At 49.0% G+C, this 18,670-nt stretch overlaps 1 protein-coding gene across 1 annotated transcript in view; it reads right to left on the bottom strand.

The window, feature by feature from the left end:
* The window catches only part of EEFSEC (eukaryotic elongation factor, selenocysteine-tRNA specific), a 251,213-nt gene extending 232,806 nt beyond the window's left edge, over positions 1-18,407 (bottom strand). Inside the window, exon 1 of the mRNA XM_080811411.1 lies at positions 18,066-18,407. Within this exon, the coding sequence (XP_080667537.1) occupies positions 18,066-18,381 (316 nt within the window). The 5' untranslated portion in view covers positions 18,382-18,407. The remainder of the gene's footprint in view (positions 1-18,065) is intronic.
* Positions 18,408-18,670: the final 263 nt, after the last annotated feature.

Raw genomic sequence — 18,670 nt, 5'->3', positions numbered from 1 at the left:
GTGTTTGCAAACTTAAAGACGTTTCCTGGCTCCAAAATACAGAAAGAAAATGGTAAAAACTAGAATTACTCCAAGCTGAATTAGATGTCTGCTACGACAGAAGATGCCAGCGGTACACTGAGGAGTCGATGCAGACAGCCGTATGTATAAACTGTATTTTACGCGGGATGTCAGCACATTTTACTGATGTTCATCTGCTTTCTAGGCTGCTGGGGGGTGGGGGGCTCAGGTCACAAAGGTCTCAAAGCAGCCTTCCAGTTTCACTGGACCTTCTCACCAGAGGGCACTCCCACCAGGCCCATGGGCAGCCCCTGAGGAAACAAGAGAGGGGACCGCTTCTGACAGCAGAGGCCACAGCAAGCATTTCCTACAGGAGGCAGGAACAGCTTTCCCAGCCTCTTCAGAGCTCCCAACCCCAAAAGACTGCTGTGCAGTGGGGTGCGCATGGCCCCCTCATCCATCCCAGAGACTGTGGATCAGGCTGGAGCAAGAAAGGCCTCTGAGCCCATTTGCCATCCTCCACACACGGGCACGAACCACCCCTGGCGCTATCTTCATCTGGGGACTCCGTTTCCAGAGGCACTTCCTCTACTTCCAACTCTTCCACGGTTTTGGTAAATATTGATAATTACCTCCAAATGCAAACGCGAAGCAGTTTGTGTTTTGAAATGCGGATCATAATTCAAATTGGAAGCTGACACTAATCATTTGATGCTCACTTGAAAAGACCAGATAGGCTGTGCAGGAACATTTCAGTAGGAGGAACGATAAGGAGAAGGGAAATAAAAATTATTGGTATTTACTCAGCCTGCAATGCTTGTGGAAGGAAACTCTTTTAAAAGGGAGCACTTCAGAATGGTTATTCAATCTGAATTTTACAGATAGCACTGAAAATATTTTCTCACAGAATGCACTCTATCTCTACCATCATATCTCGCTGGTGTGCCGTTCACGTCTTTCATTGCAGGAATTCTCACTCAATTTTGCTCCATTATGAGCTGACGGTGACCCAGAGTATACAAGGCATTCAAGAATCTGACTGGAAATTACTACCAAGGAACATCTGTCCCATTCCCCGCTTGCCGACCCTGCCTTAGGGAGTGAAGATGGAAAACAACCCAGAATCCACACACAGAAACAACTTTTCATTCCCCTTACAAACTAGGCTGCTTTGGAAATTGAGGGCCCCGGCATTTTTCAGAAATTATGTTCCTGGAAAAACATGGCGTGAGCCTCTTTTGAAAGCCTGCAGCTCAAAAAACTTCCCTTCCTACCCAGACCCTTCTAATAAAAGCCAGGACAGGAGCTTCATGGGGAAGTAAACAAGAAGGCCACCCATGGTTCTCCTCCCTTGGTGCTGTCAAATTCAAATTCTGTATGAAATCCTACTGATCAATTAAAGACCGTGAGGATGTCACAAATACTAATATATTCCGCAGGGTACATGGCATCTATCTTATAGACACACTCACTTTGGAAGATTTATGTTGCGATTAGAAAAGATTAGAAGAAGACATCTGATTTCATATAGGGCTAAGCTTGGGAACCCAGCTTTTCTTGATGGCTATCAGAGGATCGAGGCGGCAGCGCAGCACTCCCCCCACCCACCTAGATTTCATTTTGTCTTGCTGCAGATGCTCAGAGGGGCTGAGCAACAGACACGCTTAGTGAATCAAATAAAAGGACAACCGTCCGTGCCTGTGTCCCTAGCGTCACGTTAAACAATCCCCCATGCCCACGGGCTTATAAAGGGGTGAGAGCCAGAGGGATCAACATCACAGTAACTGCTCCCTACTACATGCCACAAGCTTTACAGCCATTTCTCGGCTACAACCACCCCAAGCAAGATAACCACCTGCATTCCAGGTGCACAAACGGGCTCAGAGAGGTGAAGGGGTACTGCCACTGGAATGCACAGTCCCTTCCACCTCACTGTCCTGCCTGCCATCATCTCTGGCATTTCCTCAGGGCACTGGCCCTGGCGGCCGCTGTTGCTGTACGCTAAGCTCTTTCGGGTGGGTAACGTGTGGCAGGTACCCTGGGACCCGCAGTTCCAGGTTGGGGGGAACAGAAAAGGTGCGAGCCCCCAACTCTGGCACAGGCTGCAATCCCGCGGGACGGGGGCTGCCCATTAATACACATCGCTCTGGCCTGAAAGCCTGTACCGAAGAGCACAGGAGAGTTCAACACAGGCCAATCCTTATACAAAAGCGGACATGGCCTATTTCAGATAGTAGACTGTGCCCCAGGGAGGCAGGGAGATCACCTTTTTTCTCTCCTGGAAATGCCTTGCTCCGGTTAATACCATGAACTTGCAGAGAAAGGTTGATAACTGAAGCCCACATCTCCAATGTTTTCAAAGTTAAGTCAGATAATCTTTACACTGATGTGAAAGGGGAAGAATATACATTTGACCCCTTGCTTCAAACAAAAACCTTTCCATATGGTTTTTAATTAGAAAGCAGTGGTTTTGCTTTCGCAACACTCTTTAACCTCTGCCATTGTAGGTACAAGGCCGCAAACCGTACTTTTGTTTGATTAAAAAAAAATAAAAAATAAACGCTGAAAGTAAAAATATTTTTCTTTTTAGGGAAAGAAAAGATAGCAAGCAGCTATTTTTTGGAAGGGTCGGGCGCTGAAAGGCATCTATGGGAAGCCATCATGGCTGTGGCTTATGGTTTATTTTGTCTTGAAAAAGTCCGAGGTCATTCTAACTATGCTGACCTGCTAACCTACACACTGATCATCTCCATCCAGGACCGTAAGCAAACACTGCCCTCTTGTGCACCGAGCAGTCCCGGAGTCGGCCTGGAGATGGGTTCCACCTACCGCCCTGTGGCCGGCTTGCAACCGTACAGCTGCCTCTCGGGGCCTGGAGATGTGTCAGGAAAAGGATGACACACATCTGTTACCAGGGCACTTGCTAAAATGTCCCCAGATTGCCTTCCGAGACAGATTTTGAGATAAAGAGGAAGAGAGGAAGATTCAGCTGAAGAAATCAAACCAAAAATAACTGCCTCTTATCTTTCCTAGAAAATATTCATTCCTCGAAAAGAAACTATTGGTTACTGTGACAAGTTTTCTCATTATGTACTTTTAAAAACTTTTAGGAACAGATAATGAATCTACAATAACAAGTATACAGTGCTTTTTTTTTTTTTTAAATCTGGGAAGTATCTGCCAGGAAAAGAGATTCCATTTGATTCCAGAGCGGGGAAAATAAGCAAGAAGAACCCAGGTTGCTCTTTCTCAAAGGACTCCTCCAAGGTTCAGTGATATGGTCTGCTTCTTTCTGACGAACCCCAACCTGTTACAGTCACCTGGAAACATTCTCCTCCAACCTGGGGACATGGCTATCCCCAGAAGACCAAACTGGCATCTCAAGAGAGCTTTAAAGGACATGAACAACTGTCCCTTATTAAACAACTTGAGAAAAATCAAAGGCAGAAAAATACCCACTCAAGTCTGGGGCCAGGCCAGGCCTCCTTGGCAGGAACCTCCAGAGAAAGGTCCTGGTCTTCTCTAAATGGGTCTCCAGTTTCAGTTCTGAACCACAAACCATCAAAATGTTGAAACCACCCCTGTAGCCTTCTAGGCACAATCCAGGATGGGCCAGATCTCCTGCTCAACTCACTTCTGGTGGAGAAAGAGAAGGCAAAAATCTGCCCCCAATGCATTACCTTTAACCCAACGGGTACCCCAAAGGAAAGGGGATGGAGATAAAGATTTAGGGGCATGTGTTCCATGGGCTGTGACCAGGTCTCAGAAGGTGGGCTGGGTACCGGAGACTTCAGCTACTTTACTTAACCATCTCTGATGTCCAGTGCTTGGTTTAGTGCTTTAGGAATGTATCCTTAACCTTCACCGGGCTTGTAGTTCATAAGCAGTCAATGTGAAATAGCCAAACACAAGCACAGAGGTGGGAAAACTGGTTCACTTTATGCCAGGATTATCTGCCAACTCCTATTTCCACTTCAGCCCTTCCCTCTACCATGGGAAGAAAATGAGGGGCACCAGAAATGGACAGTTCTGAGGGTGGGTAAAAGCCAAAGGTCAGCCACATGGAGACCATTCACCTCCAGAAGGCTGGCGGTGTCCCTCCTCCTTGCTCTTGGCCCTCATCTCAGAATGACAAGACATGCAGATCCTTTATCCTTCAGCCACGGTGAAGCTGCCTGCGGCTGAAGTATACGCATTAGTCCAACATGCCAGCCCCACACCGGGGGTCTGCTGCGGGAAAACAGCTCCGTACAGTCAGCCAGAGTGACCCGCTCACTTGTACCACAGTCCCCACCTTCCTCCCGTCTCAAAACCCTCAGGCGTGCCACTCCTTCCCAGCACTCCAGGGGCTGCCACGGCTCCTGTCCAACCTTCCAATTTTTGTTCAAATGTAACTTCCTCAGAAAGGCCTTCCCCAGCCTCCAGATAAAGGAGGCCCTGCACATCTACTTGTCTGTCTCTGGGTGTTGTGCGCTGTCCTTCGCAGCAGTATCACAATGTCCAGGGCTGCGCGAGCCCGCTTACTTCTGTGGCACCTGCCTCCCCAACTCCCAGGTGCTCAGCCTTCTTCCCTGCCCACCAATGGAAACCAAACCCAACTCCTAGCTCTAGATTGCTCTGGACCTGCTGAATGAACTGATTGATGTAATGACACACCTTTCCTTCTACAGTGTCTCATCTGACGGAGAGGGGCCCCCTAGGACACTAGAATCTTGGGAAAATAAATGAACGAAAGCTGAGGAATCAGGCCAGGTGCTCAGACAGCCCCCAGCCTATTGCAAGAGTAGGTGACAGAACAAACAAGTTGCTGCCCGGGTAGAGACCAGGAACGTCAGGTCTCTGACACTGCAACAGCCCAGACACCAGCCCCCAAAGGCCACAGGGGCCTAGGACTGTGATGTTGCACATTTTCAGATGTCTTTTGGGCTTTCCCTCAAGAGAACACATGAAGAACTAAATGGTGAGATCAGCTATCTGTTGAAGGTGACTCAGGAGTCTTGGGGGCAGCCAGCGGGAACAGCACCTCCACATCCCTACCCTCCTGCCTCAGGGAGCCCTCTTCTCTTTCCCCAGCAAGTGTCATATCCTTCAAGTATTCTGTAATAGTATGTGAACCCCAAGTTCACATCTGCCCTCCCAGGTTCATAAGAACTGGTGCTCCAGGAAGCATACATTCAGGAGGAATTCTGGGCCCAAAGCTTCACCATCAGAGAGAGGAACCTCTTTCTGTCACGTTGTCAAGCCAGACCGGGCAGAGCCAGGGTCACCCACTGGGCAGCTAACGCACCCAATCCACCTCTGGAGGGCCTCTTCTCCCTTCACCTTCGAAGCCTATTTGCAGAACATCACTGGCACGGGCCACAGGCTTGCATTATGCTCATTTCCCCATCCCCAAGCTCTGGGGCAAGTTTAAAAGTCCTCGTCCTGTCTCAGAATCAGGTCTGAATTAATACCCTTCCTCAAAAGAACTCCAGTAGCAAAGTGAAAACAGACATACTAGACAATGCCCTTTGAAAGCCCCAGCAGGGACGACTGGTGACAATGCAGCCCCTGGCTCTGAAAGAAACCTTAAGGTTAAAGGTTCACAGAGGCAGAAGAATTACCAAAGTACAAGTTTGTTCAAATTTCCTCCGGCAGATTTAAACCACCAGGGTCAAGCTGAAGATTGCTGGCAAAAACCTATGAGACAACCCAGCCCCTTTGAACCTCGTGGAGAAGGGAAAATGTGCAGTCTGGGAGGGTCTATGTTACAGCTTTTAAATGGTCTTGAAAAGGTCACCTTGTTAACTCAAAATCAGCCCGTTGAAGGATGTTTGAAAACTGCTTCTAAAACAACAGGGCTGCCGGGCCCTCACCGTGTGCGGTGAGCAGCACTGAGGTCACCGTGTTCCCGGCATTAGTGTGCTGACCCTCTGTGGGCCATGAAATTAACCATCAGCACGGCAGAAATCTGCTCCGAGTTAAACTACTTTGCTACGCAAAGTGGCCTGAAAATGAAATACGAGGACTGAATTTCCAATGAAAGATGAACTTGTCTAACCTCAAGGCAGGCTTCCTCCACTGTGAACTCTGTGTGGCCACTGGTTCCAGGCCCCCCAAGAGGGTGGGTCAGTGCTGTAGGCGGTGGGAAATGACCCCTTATCCAGCCGTTTGTTCATTCACTCGTGTCTGCACGCACTAAAGGTTGACTTGGGGCCAGGCCGGGTCCTGGGCCCCTGCACACGGAGGTGAATGGTAACAGGCTCCTGCCCTCAAAGGGGATCAAGTCCAGTGGAAAACATAACCCGGTAAACAGAAAATGACAACCGATGAGGAGAAAATGAGATCCTAGGGTATATATAGGATATCAGAGGCCCTCGAATAAGGGTCACCTAATTCAGGCTGGGGAAAGCCAACACTGAGGTCTCCCTGAGAAGGGCATGTTGCCTGATGACACAGCCATCAAGAGAGCGTGATCTGTCCAAAGACCTTCAAGTAGTTCATTAAGCCAGGAGTCCTGAGAGAGACAAAGAGAGACAGAGAGACACGGAGCCATCATGAAGGGCTGATGTCAGACATGCTGAGGAATTTGGCCTTTCTGCCAATGGAGGGCAATGCAAGACTTTTAAAACAGGGAGGTAAAATAATTACATTAGCAATTTAGAAAGAGTTCTTGGCTACAGAGGGGAGGATAGTTTTAAGGAGGGGCTGGAATCAGAGAGATGGTGAAGGAACACTGTACTCACCCAGCTGGGCACCAATGGAGGCCTGTCCTAAGGGAGCAGCTGCAGTGATGACGAGGACACACAGGTCAGAGGACATGCAGGAGGGACAAGACTTGGTCACCAACTCATATGAAGGGGGACCCACTGAGGATCATTTCAAAGGTCATACCCTGGGGCGCCTACGTGGCTGTCGGTTAAGCATCCGACTCTCAGTTTTGGGTCAGGTCATGATCTCAGGGTCATGGGATCGCCACCGCCCCCCACCCCCCCGCCCCAGCCCACACTGGGTTCCATGCTCAGCTTAGAGTCCGCTTGGGATACTCTTGGCCCCTCCCTCCACTTACATTCTCTCTAAAATAAATAAGTAAATCTTTAAAAGAAAGAAGAGAAAAAAGAAAAGAAAAGAAAAAAGGAAGGGAAGAAGGAAAGATGGAAGGGAAGGAGGGAGGGAGAAGAGAGGAAAAGAAAAGGTGGTGCCTTAGGAGTGGAGGTATCATTCCCCAGGAAGGTAAGGAAGTGAAGAGGGTGGTCTTGAAGACGTGGGGTCTGAGGGCCTGTGATATTCACTGATGAGGAAACCGGCCCAATAAGCAGATGGATCCACAGGTCTAGAACTTTCCAATGAAATTTAATTAAAACGTCCAGTTGCTCAGTTGCACTAGCCACAGTGCGAGTACTCATTAGCCTCACGTGGCCCACAGCCACCATGCTGAATGTTCCCATCATCACATCCCCTCTGTTGGACAGTGCTGAGCAAGGCCCTGCAGAGATTTCTGAAAAACTGTCCTCGTAGTCAAAGTGTCCATCAGGCCTCTCTTAGCCACGCTGATGGCTGATAGGCACAAGGTCTGTGCTGGCGAACACCAGCTTCCCTTCCTGGTCTTTCCACCTACTTGTCTGTGCAAATGCTCAAGAAATGGAGGTCTTCTTCTGTAGTCTTTTTTTCTCTAGAGCATAAGTTCTGAGGAATATCTCTGAACATGCCCTGGGTCATTATCATTTCAGAGACTAAGGAACACTGAGCAGACACACATACGCACACACACGAGGGTCTTTGGTGCTTATGGCATAAGGCCCTGAAAATCACCTAGAAATGACCACAAGCAGAGCTATTTTTTTAAGTGCCACACTGCAGTGTAACTGGGAAGGCAGAGCTCTAGTCCCAGTGTCAGATGACCAAGGACAAGCCACTGACCCTCCCTGAGCTTTAAGCAACCTAAATAAATCTATGATAAAGCATGAAGCCGGGAAGCCAGCTAGGGTGGGTTCCTGAGGCCACTCAGGTCAATGCTAGCAATTTCAAGCACTAATTAAAAAAAAAAAAAAAAGTCAGGTTTATCTTTAGGTAGCACCTGTGTATGCCACCAAATAAATATCCTCAGGAAGTAGGTTAGAGACAAAGGAAATTATTTTAGTCTTCCTGAAGGCCCCAAGACAAGAGAGGCATCATCACAACACAGGAGATAGGGAAAGAGGGAAAGTCAACTTCTCTCTTAACAGCAAAACTTGTTTCTTCTCCTGCCAAGAGAGGATCACCACATTAACTAAGTCCTCCCCACTCTCTCCCCACCCAACCAAGGCCACTTCAAAGCAGCAGGAGCCTAATCGCACAGCACAAGAAAATAAAAGACCCAATTAACAAAAAAACAAAACTCAAATAATCCAGGGGAGAATGGAAGCTGAAATCTCTATTTTTGACAAATTGACTTGTATATAAACCGCTCCTCAGGAGCCATAGTTCCTACCAAAATAGGCATGAGCTACGGTCTGAGGGCAGCTTCCCGGCAACCCAGGTTTTCTGAAATCAAATTGGATTAGACCCCCGCTGAGCCAGTTACTGACCTCTGGACTCTCGCCTGTGTGGGCTGTACAATGGAGAGGGAAACTCTCCCACCCCTGGCTGGCAGGGTGGAGTGAGATAATAAAGGGCCTAGAACTGTGGCCAGTGAGACAGCAGAGGTTCCCAAAGCGTCCATTCCCCCTCTCTCCCTGTGTGAGGCACACCTGCCTCAGCCCCCACTCTGCACTGCCATGTCTGTACCCCCAGAGCCATACTGTCCCTCCTGACGGTGTCCATTCTGCCTGTGGTCGCTCTCCCTCCCTCTTCTAGCTGGCTCTGGAAGCCTCGCTCAGAATAAGGAGAGGGATGCATGGCCCCAGACCACTTGGCACAAGCCTGCTCCTCCGACTCTTCAAAAGCCGGCAGGATCTCCCAGCTTAAAAACCATCCACCTGCCTCCAACTACAGGCTCTCCAAGCTCCTGAGCTCTGGGGCCCTAGGGTCTCTGCAGCTCAGCCTCATACCGTGCTGCCTCCCTGTGAGCTCCAAGCTCTAGCCGTCCCTTTGCCCCATGTCCCTGTTCACTCTGAGTCCTCTAGCGGGAAAGCCTCTCCTATTCCCACTGGGAAAATCTCAGCCATCCTTCAAAGCTCTGACAAGACAGGCCTTCCTCCTAACTTGCCCATGACCCTTACGCCCTGGCCTTACCTCCTCCCACTTCTCCCACTGACTGGCTGCCCACTTCTTGAGCCATATCTGCTCTCATACCTCCGACTGCTCAGGCTGCACCCTGGGTCTGCTCTGCCCTCTCTTGTCCTCTGCCTGGAAACCTCTAGGTCATCCTTCCAGGCCCTGCCCAGGGTCCCCTCCTGAGGGATGCCCTTGCTGCCTGTCCCAGGCAGAGGCACTCATATCCTAAGCTCCTCTTTATGAAGCCCTTATGACTCTCCATCTTAATTGGCTGTTGGCACTGCCTCCTGCTCCTCCCTGGTCCTCCGGACCGTGAGTTCCCTGAAGACAGGCACGTCTGTATCTGCCCTCACATCCAAACAGAGTGTACAATATATGTAGAAAAGTAGAAACAGCTACCCTGTGACCCAGTAATTCCATTCCTAGGTATATTCCAAGGAATAAAAACATGTCCACACAAAGATTTGTACACAAATGCTCACAGCAGGATTCGGCATAATCACCAAGAATGTCCTTCAGAGGATGAGCAGGTTAAAAAACAGTATACACACATACTGGAATACTACTCAGCTGTAAAAAGGGATGAATACAGCTGGGGAGGTGGAAGGGAAAGTCACTGTTTAATAGCTACAGAGTTTCAGTTTGGGGTTTTTTTTTTGTTTTAAGATTTTAACTTATTTAACAGAGAGAGCGTAAAAATACGCACAAGCAGGGGGAGCAGGAGAAGCAGGGTCCCTGTGGAGCAAGATCCCAGGACCCAGGGATCGTGACCTGAGCCAAAGGCTGACAGTTAACCAACTGAGCCACCCAGGCACCCCTAAAGTTTCAGTTTTTTAAGATCAAGAGTTCTGGAGATGGATGTCACTGGACTGTAAACTTAAAAATGGTTAAACAGTTGGAACACACAAAAGGCTCAGTCAGTTAAGCATCCGACTCTCGATTTCGGCTCAGGTCATTATCTCAGGGTGGTGGGATCGAGCTCCGTGATGGCTTCCTGCTGAGCATAGAGTCTGCTTGAGATTCTCTCTCTCCCTCTCCCTCTACCCCTCTCTGCTCCTTTCTCTCTCCCTTTCTCTCTCTCCTCCCCTTAAAAAAAAAATGGTTAGATGGCAAATTTTATGTAATATTTACTTTACCAGAATTAAAAATAAATTTTTAAAAATTTTCTCTAAAAAAGGAATGATGTGTATCTACTCCATGCTACAACATGGAAAACCTTGAAAGCATCACACCAATCAAAAGAAGCCAGATGCAAAAGGCCACATGCTGGATGGTTCCATTTTTATAAAATGTCCAGTAAACACAGATCTGTGCACATGAATTAAATCAGTGGTTGTATGGGCCTAGGGGAGGGGAGAATGGAGAGTGACTGTTAATAAGTCTGGGGTTTCTTTTTTTTTTTTTTTAAGATTTTATTTGTTTATTTATTTGACAGACAGAGACCACAAGTAGGCAGAGAGGCAGGCAGAGAGAGGGAGGAAGCAGGCTCCCTGCTGAGCAGAGAGTCCGATCCGGGGCTCGATCCCAGGACCCTGAGACCATGACCTGAGCCGAAGGCAGAGGCTTTAACCCACTGAGCCACCCAGGTGCCCTGGGGTTTCTTTTTGTACTGATGAAAATATTCTCAACTTGGATTGTGGCAAAGGCTCTATGCAACTCTGGGAACATACTGAACACCACCAAAGTATATACTTGAAATGGGCGCATTTTATGGTATGTGAATTATATCTCAATAAAAATATTTACAGGCATTATTGGGTATCTACTATGTGCTAGGCCCTGGATTGGCCCTAGAGCTACTGACACAATTCAGATGTTGTCTCTGTCCCTTAGATACTTCCAGACTAAAAGGAATACTTGCATATGGGGAAGCCAGCCACTGCAGCAGAGCAGGAGAGACACAAGGTGCCATCTGACCCTAGGGGGGTTCATTCCTGCTCCTCGCCCCACCCTGAGGCCATCTCAGAAATGTCAGGCTCCACCCCACCAGGACACGGGCTGCGGGATCACCCAGGCACCAGAGCTACAGACACTGTCACCTTGAGCACAGGCTGAAAGGCCTCCTGGTCAAAGGGAACGGACCCACACTCCAAGACAAGGGTGCCTCACTCCTAGCCTGACCAAGGCTCTAGCCAACAAAAAAACGACTGAGCAGGGAATATGTCTCAGGGATTAATTTACAGGTTGTTTCCTGGGATGCCTGCCCAAATCTTATTCCAACCTGGATGAAGTGATTTTTGAAGAAAAACCCAGGAGACAAAGAAGATAGAAAACAAAGGAGATGCTAAGTAAAAAGCTTAAAAGCAATTAATTTTAAATGATTACAGCTTTACCAAAAGCTGTGGCTATGATTTCCTTCTGACTTTGATTATAACCTTCCAGCAAAATATTTGCCTCCAGAAGGCAAAGTCTTTGCATTATTTTCTATTCCTAGCATGACTACAAAAATATTCTTTGATTTAACATTTGATATGTTTTGTTCTCAAGGGCAAGCCCCATGAGAAGAAAAATGTACCCCAACAGAATGAAATATGACTACCAGCTTCCATTTTTCTTTCCTGTTGGTTCCTGCTCGAATATTCTGCATTAATTTAAACTCAAGCTGTATCTCTGATGTTATGTTACCTCCACACTGTCACCCAAACCAAAGCAAAGTCACCTGCCATCCAGCACCAGGCGCACGGCTACAGACAAAGCTCAACTTGAGAGTCTCCTAGAGACAGCAAAAGGCACTCCAACTTGGAAGGAGATTGGGAGGGGTCAGAGAGTGATAAGGTAGCAGACAAAACAGAAAAACTTGTATTTGAAAATAGGCACACTTGGCACTGCATGCAGCCAACTCCCTACTGGACATAGAGAGGCTGTCAGCACATTAACACAAGAGACACCAGTATCAGGGTCCACTTCACTCAGGGGTTGAGGGCATCCCAGAATTGGCATTGCAGACGAGAATCTTCTGTTACGGTAAGATCACCTTTAACAAAGAAGACAAAATCAAAGGCAGCGCTCCCGGAGTGAGCATGAAGATACAGGGAAGCAAGGCCTGGAAGATTCTAGGAGCTAAAGAAGTTTAGGTTAAAGAAGCATTTCCAGTTATATCAACTCCTTTAAATACGTCCCAATATTTTAGGGCACATATATATGAACACCATACCATAACAATGTATTGCTGTGCCGATTCATAAAAAGACTAGAGGTAAAGAAAACCAAAATCGGGTTTTTTGTGTGGCTGGCTGGTTTTACACTAGCATAATGCCCAAATTCCGTGCACCACCAGGCCCCTTGCTGTCTCGGCTTCTGTGGCTACCACACTGCTTTCTGGGCATTACGTGCAGGTGCCCAAAGGGGAATGTAAAAAATCTGCTTGATTTAATAAAACAAGCCAAAGGGACAATCACTTTCTCTGCATCGGCACCAAGAGCGCAGAGAACTGGAAAAACAGAGAAGGCAAAGTAGCTTAAGTTTTACAAAGACGGTCTCCTCCCGGGCTGCAGAGACAAATATCCCCAGGGGTCTGCTGAATGTTCTCCCTCCAAAGAGAGTAACCGAGTCAGACTTACAAGGCTGTGGCAGCTCTCATCAGCTCCAGCTAGGGAAAGACCCAGGGACCCAGAGAGGGTCCAAGCCAGGCAGGCAGCACCACTTAAATGGTGGGCAGAGGAGGGAAGGGATCAGGGCGACAAGTCGTGGCAGAAGAGCTGTTGTTCATTAACAACTGGAACAAAAGACCAGGAGACAATACACTGTTAATCCTAGCAGCCACAAGAGGACTATAAATTGCCAAGCCAAGATACCAGCATTTTTCAGCTCTCCTCTTTCCTGCCAGAGTTAGATTGAGGATGAGTCCAAGTCCCTCACCCCCACCCGAGTCTTTAAAACATACATTACTGAATCTTTTTGAAGTTCTAGCCCTGAAAGATTTATACTCCAAAATGGATTAGAGAAAAATACTGCCCTGAAACACTACTAAAGGGGGCCTGAGTGGACGGATACACTTTTTCATTCCCATTGAGAATGCCTGAGTAGGAGCTGTGTGGTCAGATCAACACAGGTTCAAACCCAGCCCTGACACTTAGGAACTGTGCTCCCCACCTGACCTCTCTGAGCCTGCTTTTTCACCTGTAAAATGGGAATATCACCTCTTACTTCACCAGATTGCTTTGAGTGTTAAATGGGGGAAAAACAGCTTAAGGGCAGCACTAAATAAAGGCTAAGTACTACTGTCACTATTAACCTCCCCATGGTACCACGGAGTTTTATCTATGGCTACATGGATCAAGCAGATAAAGCCCAATTTTCTCTAAGCTAAGAAAGGAATCTTTTGGGTAGCGAAAATACTTTGGGGTGGGGGTAGCAAGAGAATCAACGAGAACTGGCTTTAATATAAGATATATTAAACTTCAGAGATACCATCATAGAACTGAGACAATCATTCTCATTTCCTTCTACTAGGGCTAATGTATTCAGCAAGGAGTCTAAATCACTCACGGCAAGCCAGGAATTCTAACAAGACCCCAGTCTTCCAGCAATTCCAAGTGCAGGTGCATCGCCTGCCTGGGAATCTTGCATCATCCTAAAGCTCAGGCCTGATCTTGTCACAACCCTGCTTTAAAACGCTGCCAAGGCCCTTAGAAGAAAGCTATGCTAAGATGCGGCGCCTGGGTGGCTCCGTGGGTTAAGCCTCTGCCTTCGGCTCAGGTCATGATCCTGGGATCGAGCCTTGCATTGAGCTCTCTGCTCAGCAGGAAGCCTGCTCCCCTGGCCCACTGCCTGCCTCTCTGCCTACTTGTGATCTCTGTCTGTCAAATAAATTAAATCTTTAAAAAAAAAAGAAAAAGAAAGAAATTTATGCTAAGGGCCTAACCTAATCTAAGTTCAACAACACTCAGCACTCTAGAGGCTCTGGCCCACCAACCCTTCTACCTTCATCTTCATCACACCATGCTGATTTCTAGCCACAACTAAATGCTGGCCATTATCTCTAACTCTGAACAGACAAAAAGGCAGGTTTAAGCCACGGAGCCCTGACCAAGCGTTTCCTCCGCCAGGAAAGCTCTTCTTTCCCCCCATCATGCCCTATACCCCACTGCCCAGCAAAGTTGAGTTATTCCTGCTTTTGTCCTGTATGCTAAAAGCTCTGATAGGTCAATCGGCACATTGGACAGCGCCCTCTCCCTAGCTCTGCCGTTAGCTCCTAGAGGGAAATAAGAAAACATGCATAATGTACCGATTATAAGCCAGGCCCCGTGCTGATTGCTCTCTGCCCTCTAACCATGAAGAAAGTTCTTTGCTCACTTTTACCATCCAGCCGGGAAAGTGGGACACAGCTTCCCCCATTCACTTACCGAATGCCCACCACACACCTGGCTCTGGCCCAAATGCTGAGAATATGCTGGTAAATAAGCCAGGCATGATTCCTACTCTGCTCTCATGGAGGACAGAGACAGTCAACAAGGAAACACATAGTTATCAGATAGTGAAAAGGGCTGTAAAGCAGTAAAACAGGGACATGAGAAAGCACATGGGGCAGAGAGTTGAGGATACTTTGGCTGGGCAGCTCAGAAGAGCCCTCTCAGACGGGACACTCGAGCTGAGATATGAATGAGGAGCTGGATGTACCAAAGAGAGGGAACAGCATGTGCAAAACTAGCCCATTCAATAAGTAAAAATGAGGGCAGTGAGACTGAAGGTCGGGAGCAAGGGATGAGCTCAGAAGAAGACGGAGGCCAGATCGTGGGTTCTCCGGCCCACAGAGAAGAGGCTGGCATTTTAAGCACAAAGAGGAGCCGCTGGGAAGTGCTGAAGCTGAGGGCTGACATGAGAGTTCTCGGCCTACTGTATGGACATGGAGGAGCAGGAAGAGGAGGGCAGGCAGTCCCTGAGAAGGTCCAGCATTGCAGGAGACCAGCTAGCTGCCAGAGGCAGGGATTTGGCCTCCGGAGCAATCTCAAGAAGGCAAAGACGGCTATGGATCTAGGAGTCAAAGGGGTTAACCAGATCCAGGCTAGGGGAGGCAGAGTTAGGTAAACACCAGCCCAGGGTACTTTATACTTCCCAAGCTTCAGTTCCTTTATCAGAAAAATAGGCCTAACACTCCCACCACTTGGGGCTGTGGCACAAATGCAAGTTCTTAGCAACAGGCGTGGGCCAGAGCAGGTACCCAGATGTGGGCACCCTTTCCCTCATTTTTTCTCATTTCTCTGAAAAGGGTGAGAATCTGATCTATGGAAGGAAGGATAGTGGCAGCTGTGGTCTCACCATTCCACTGTGTTCAGGTTGCATTTTAATGCCTGTAAGAAGGTAAGGAAAGGGATGCCCGGTTGGCTCAGTTGTTAAGCGTCTGCCTTCGGCTCAGGTCATGGTCCCAGGGTCCTGGTGATCCAGGCCCGCATGGGGCTCCCTGCTCCACAGGAAGCCTACTTCTCCCTCTCCCACTCCCCCTGTTTGTGCTCCCTCTCTTGCTGTCTCTCTCGCTCTATCAAATAAATAAATAAAATCTTTAAAAAAAAAAAAAAGAAGGAATAGAAAGTCTCCTCACTCAGGAGATGAGAGAAAAGAGCCACGATGTACCTACAAGAAGAGGAAAAAGTCTTCTTCTTTTCTTTTACAGTTTTGCCATCTAAACTAAGGATTGCCAAGTTCTTAGGGTCATTAAAATTTGGTTATATTGGATAAGGCTGGCACCTGAAACATTTTGTCCTACAAAGAGCTTCTCTATAAGTGGATATATTAGAAGGGGAGCAGGGGAAGTATAAAGTGATCTGAGGAAGCATGGCAAAGAGCTCCAGCTTTGGGACCAAGGGGACCTGGTGTGCCACTTACCAGCAGCCTCCCTACATCCCAATTTCTTCAACTATTAAATGGTAACCACTGCACTCCTTGCAGAGTCTGCCCGGGGAAGTGGCAAACATGGGAGAAAAGCAAAGCCAATAAAGAGCTGTGTGGTTGCTATCTGCCAGTGTTTGGAAGGCCCAAAATCGGGTTCAAAGGGCACAGTTAGTAAAGGGAAAAGCTAGATCTCCAGCCCAGTTCTGACTTCAGAAGCATGCCCTTTATTATTCACCGACACTATTTACTAAAAAAGCAAACAACAAAAAACCCTAAAAGTGGCTTCTTATTTTACTTGAACCTGGCTCTTCCATCTCCAACCCAGACTGGCTCAGAGTGTATGTCTGAAAATGTACCTGAACTCGACTAAACAGAATTGTTAAAGAAAGGGGAAAAGGGTAGAGAGGATCACACGACCCTTAACATTCATCTGATGACTGACACACAACTTGAGTAGAAGACTTTAGGTCGTGTGACCTTGGGCAGGTCCCTTTGCTTTGAGCCTCCACTTCCTCTACTGTAAAATGGGGAAATGACCTCAGACCGCCTACAGCGTGGAACAGCTGGGAGGTAACAAATATTGAAGTACTTAATACACTCATCACTACAGTTGGGACCCAGCATGCCCAGCGACCAATGAGGCCATCTGCCACTAAGCCAATAAAACCATCTGCCCAATATATATTCCCGTATGTGCTTGTAGGTGTAGAGAAGATCATATAATTGGAAGGAAAGACAAGGCAGTGGAAAACAGGAAAGTAACCAAATACTTGGGTCAGCAGTGAAAAGAGACTTCTTTTAGCTGTTTACCTTTTTGTGCCAGATGCTTCTATTATTTTATCATTTTCCTCTAAAAACAGAGCATGTTTTAAAGCCCTGTCCACAGATTTAATTGCAGTAAAAATGTACCCAGAAAAGTAATCCACAAAGGTAGAATAGTGGCTTCCTCTGGAGAAAGAGGAAGGGCCATTACAGGACCTTTACCCAATCTGAAAAGTTCTATTTCTTCACAAGCAGAACGTATTCACCATGTATTACCTCATAATTAAAAATTGATTAAATGGAACATCTTTGGAGGGCATTTTGGCAGCACCTCTCATGACTGAAAATGCATGTGCTCTTTGCCCAAGCCAGTTCAGTTCCAGCAGCATATCCTACAGCCAGATCAGCACCCTCACCAGTCTTGTTCTAGGAAATTCACTGAAGCATCATTAGCAAAAACTGAAAATGACGTTTAAGTGTCCATCATTAAGAGTTAGTTAAGAAAACGTTGGCACAGCTGTACAATGGGATTTCATATGACCCTTAAAAATAATATAGCTTTTGGGGCGCCTGGGTGGCTCAGTCCGCTAGACGTGATTTCTGCTCAGGTCATGATCTCAGGGTCCTGGGATTGAGCGCCGCCAGGACTCTGCGCTGGGCGTGGAGCCTGCTTAGGTTCCTCTCTCCCTCTCTAAGAAATAACAATAATGTAGCTTGTTGTGTGCAGATATGGAACCCTTGGTGTTGACTGGAATAGTGTAGACGGCGCTACTGTTTTGCGACGAGAAAGAAGAGGGGGGTTTGGGTACAACGGGGATGCTTGTCTTTACGTGGAGTTTTCCTGCGGTGACACAAGGAGCCGGGACAGCGGCGGACGGGTTGACTAGAAACGGGAACCCGGAGACCAAAGGGCGGACGCGTGCGGGCTTCTTTTGTTGGCACTTTTCGCACAGGCCCCTTCGGCAATCTTTTGGAGTTTCCTGGCTTGTTCGTGTACTGCAAACTCATCTTGAACACAAAACCCAAAAACCAACCGCTTCAAGGAAGCACCTTCCCGCGCGGTTGCGCCGGGTGGGAAGCGCTTCCAAGTCAGCCGGCCGCGAGTTCGAGTCCCAGAGGCCCCGGTCGCTTGCCGGCGGGGCCTTGGGCGGCCCCCGTCCACCTCTCGCGCCCTGGGAGGGGCCCCCCGGGAGGTGAGATGGTCCCCCTTCCCCGGCGGCGGCTCGGGCGAGCTCGGACGCGGGGCCCGGCCGCTCCGCCCAGCGTCCCCGAGCCCGGCTCCCGCCCCGGCCCGCGCTCACCGCCAATGATGGTCCGGATGAGGGAGGCGTGCCCGGGGCAATCGACCAGCGTGACCTGCAGCTGCGGCTCGCCGGGCTCGGGCTCGGCTCCGGACGCCGTTGGGGACGCGGGCAGAGCCGACCGCAGGCGCGCGGGCAGCGGCACCGAGAAGCACGAGAAGCCCAGGTCGAGCGTGATGCCGCGCTCGCGGCTCTGCGGCTGCTTGTCGAAGGCGGCGGTGGAGGCCGTGGTGCTCAGCGCCCGCGCCAGCGCCGTCTTGCCGCTGTCGATGTGGCCCAGCACGCCCACGTTCACGTTCACCCGCCGACCTGCCATGCCGCCGCCGCCACCGCCGGCCCTCCCCTCCCTCGGCCGCCGCTGCGGTCCGGCCGGCTAAGGCGCCCCCCCCGCAACCCGCGCGCCGGGCACGCCCGTTCCGGCCCCGAAGCTTCCGCCCTCTCGCCGCCGCCGGCGGGCGCCGCCTGGTACCGCGCAGCAGGAGGGGGCTCCAGGGTCGGGACTTGGCCGAGGTCGCCGACCGTGGGGCTGTTGTCTCACCCGGCTCCGGCCACCCGATGCCTCAAGGAAATTGAGAACGGGGGGATCCGTCCATCCATCCGTTCGT

This window comes from Martes martes (assembly GCF_963455335.1).
Source record: "Martes martes genome assembly, chromosome: 1".
Lineage (NCBI taxonomy): Eukaryota > Metazoa > Chordata > Mammalia > Carnivora > Mustelidae > Martes > Martes martes.
This window is presented reverse-complemented; position numbering and strand designations above follow the sequence as displayed.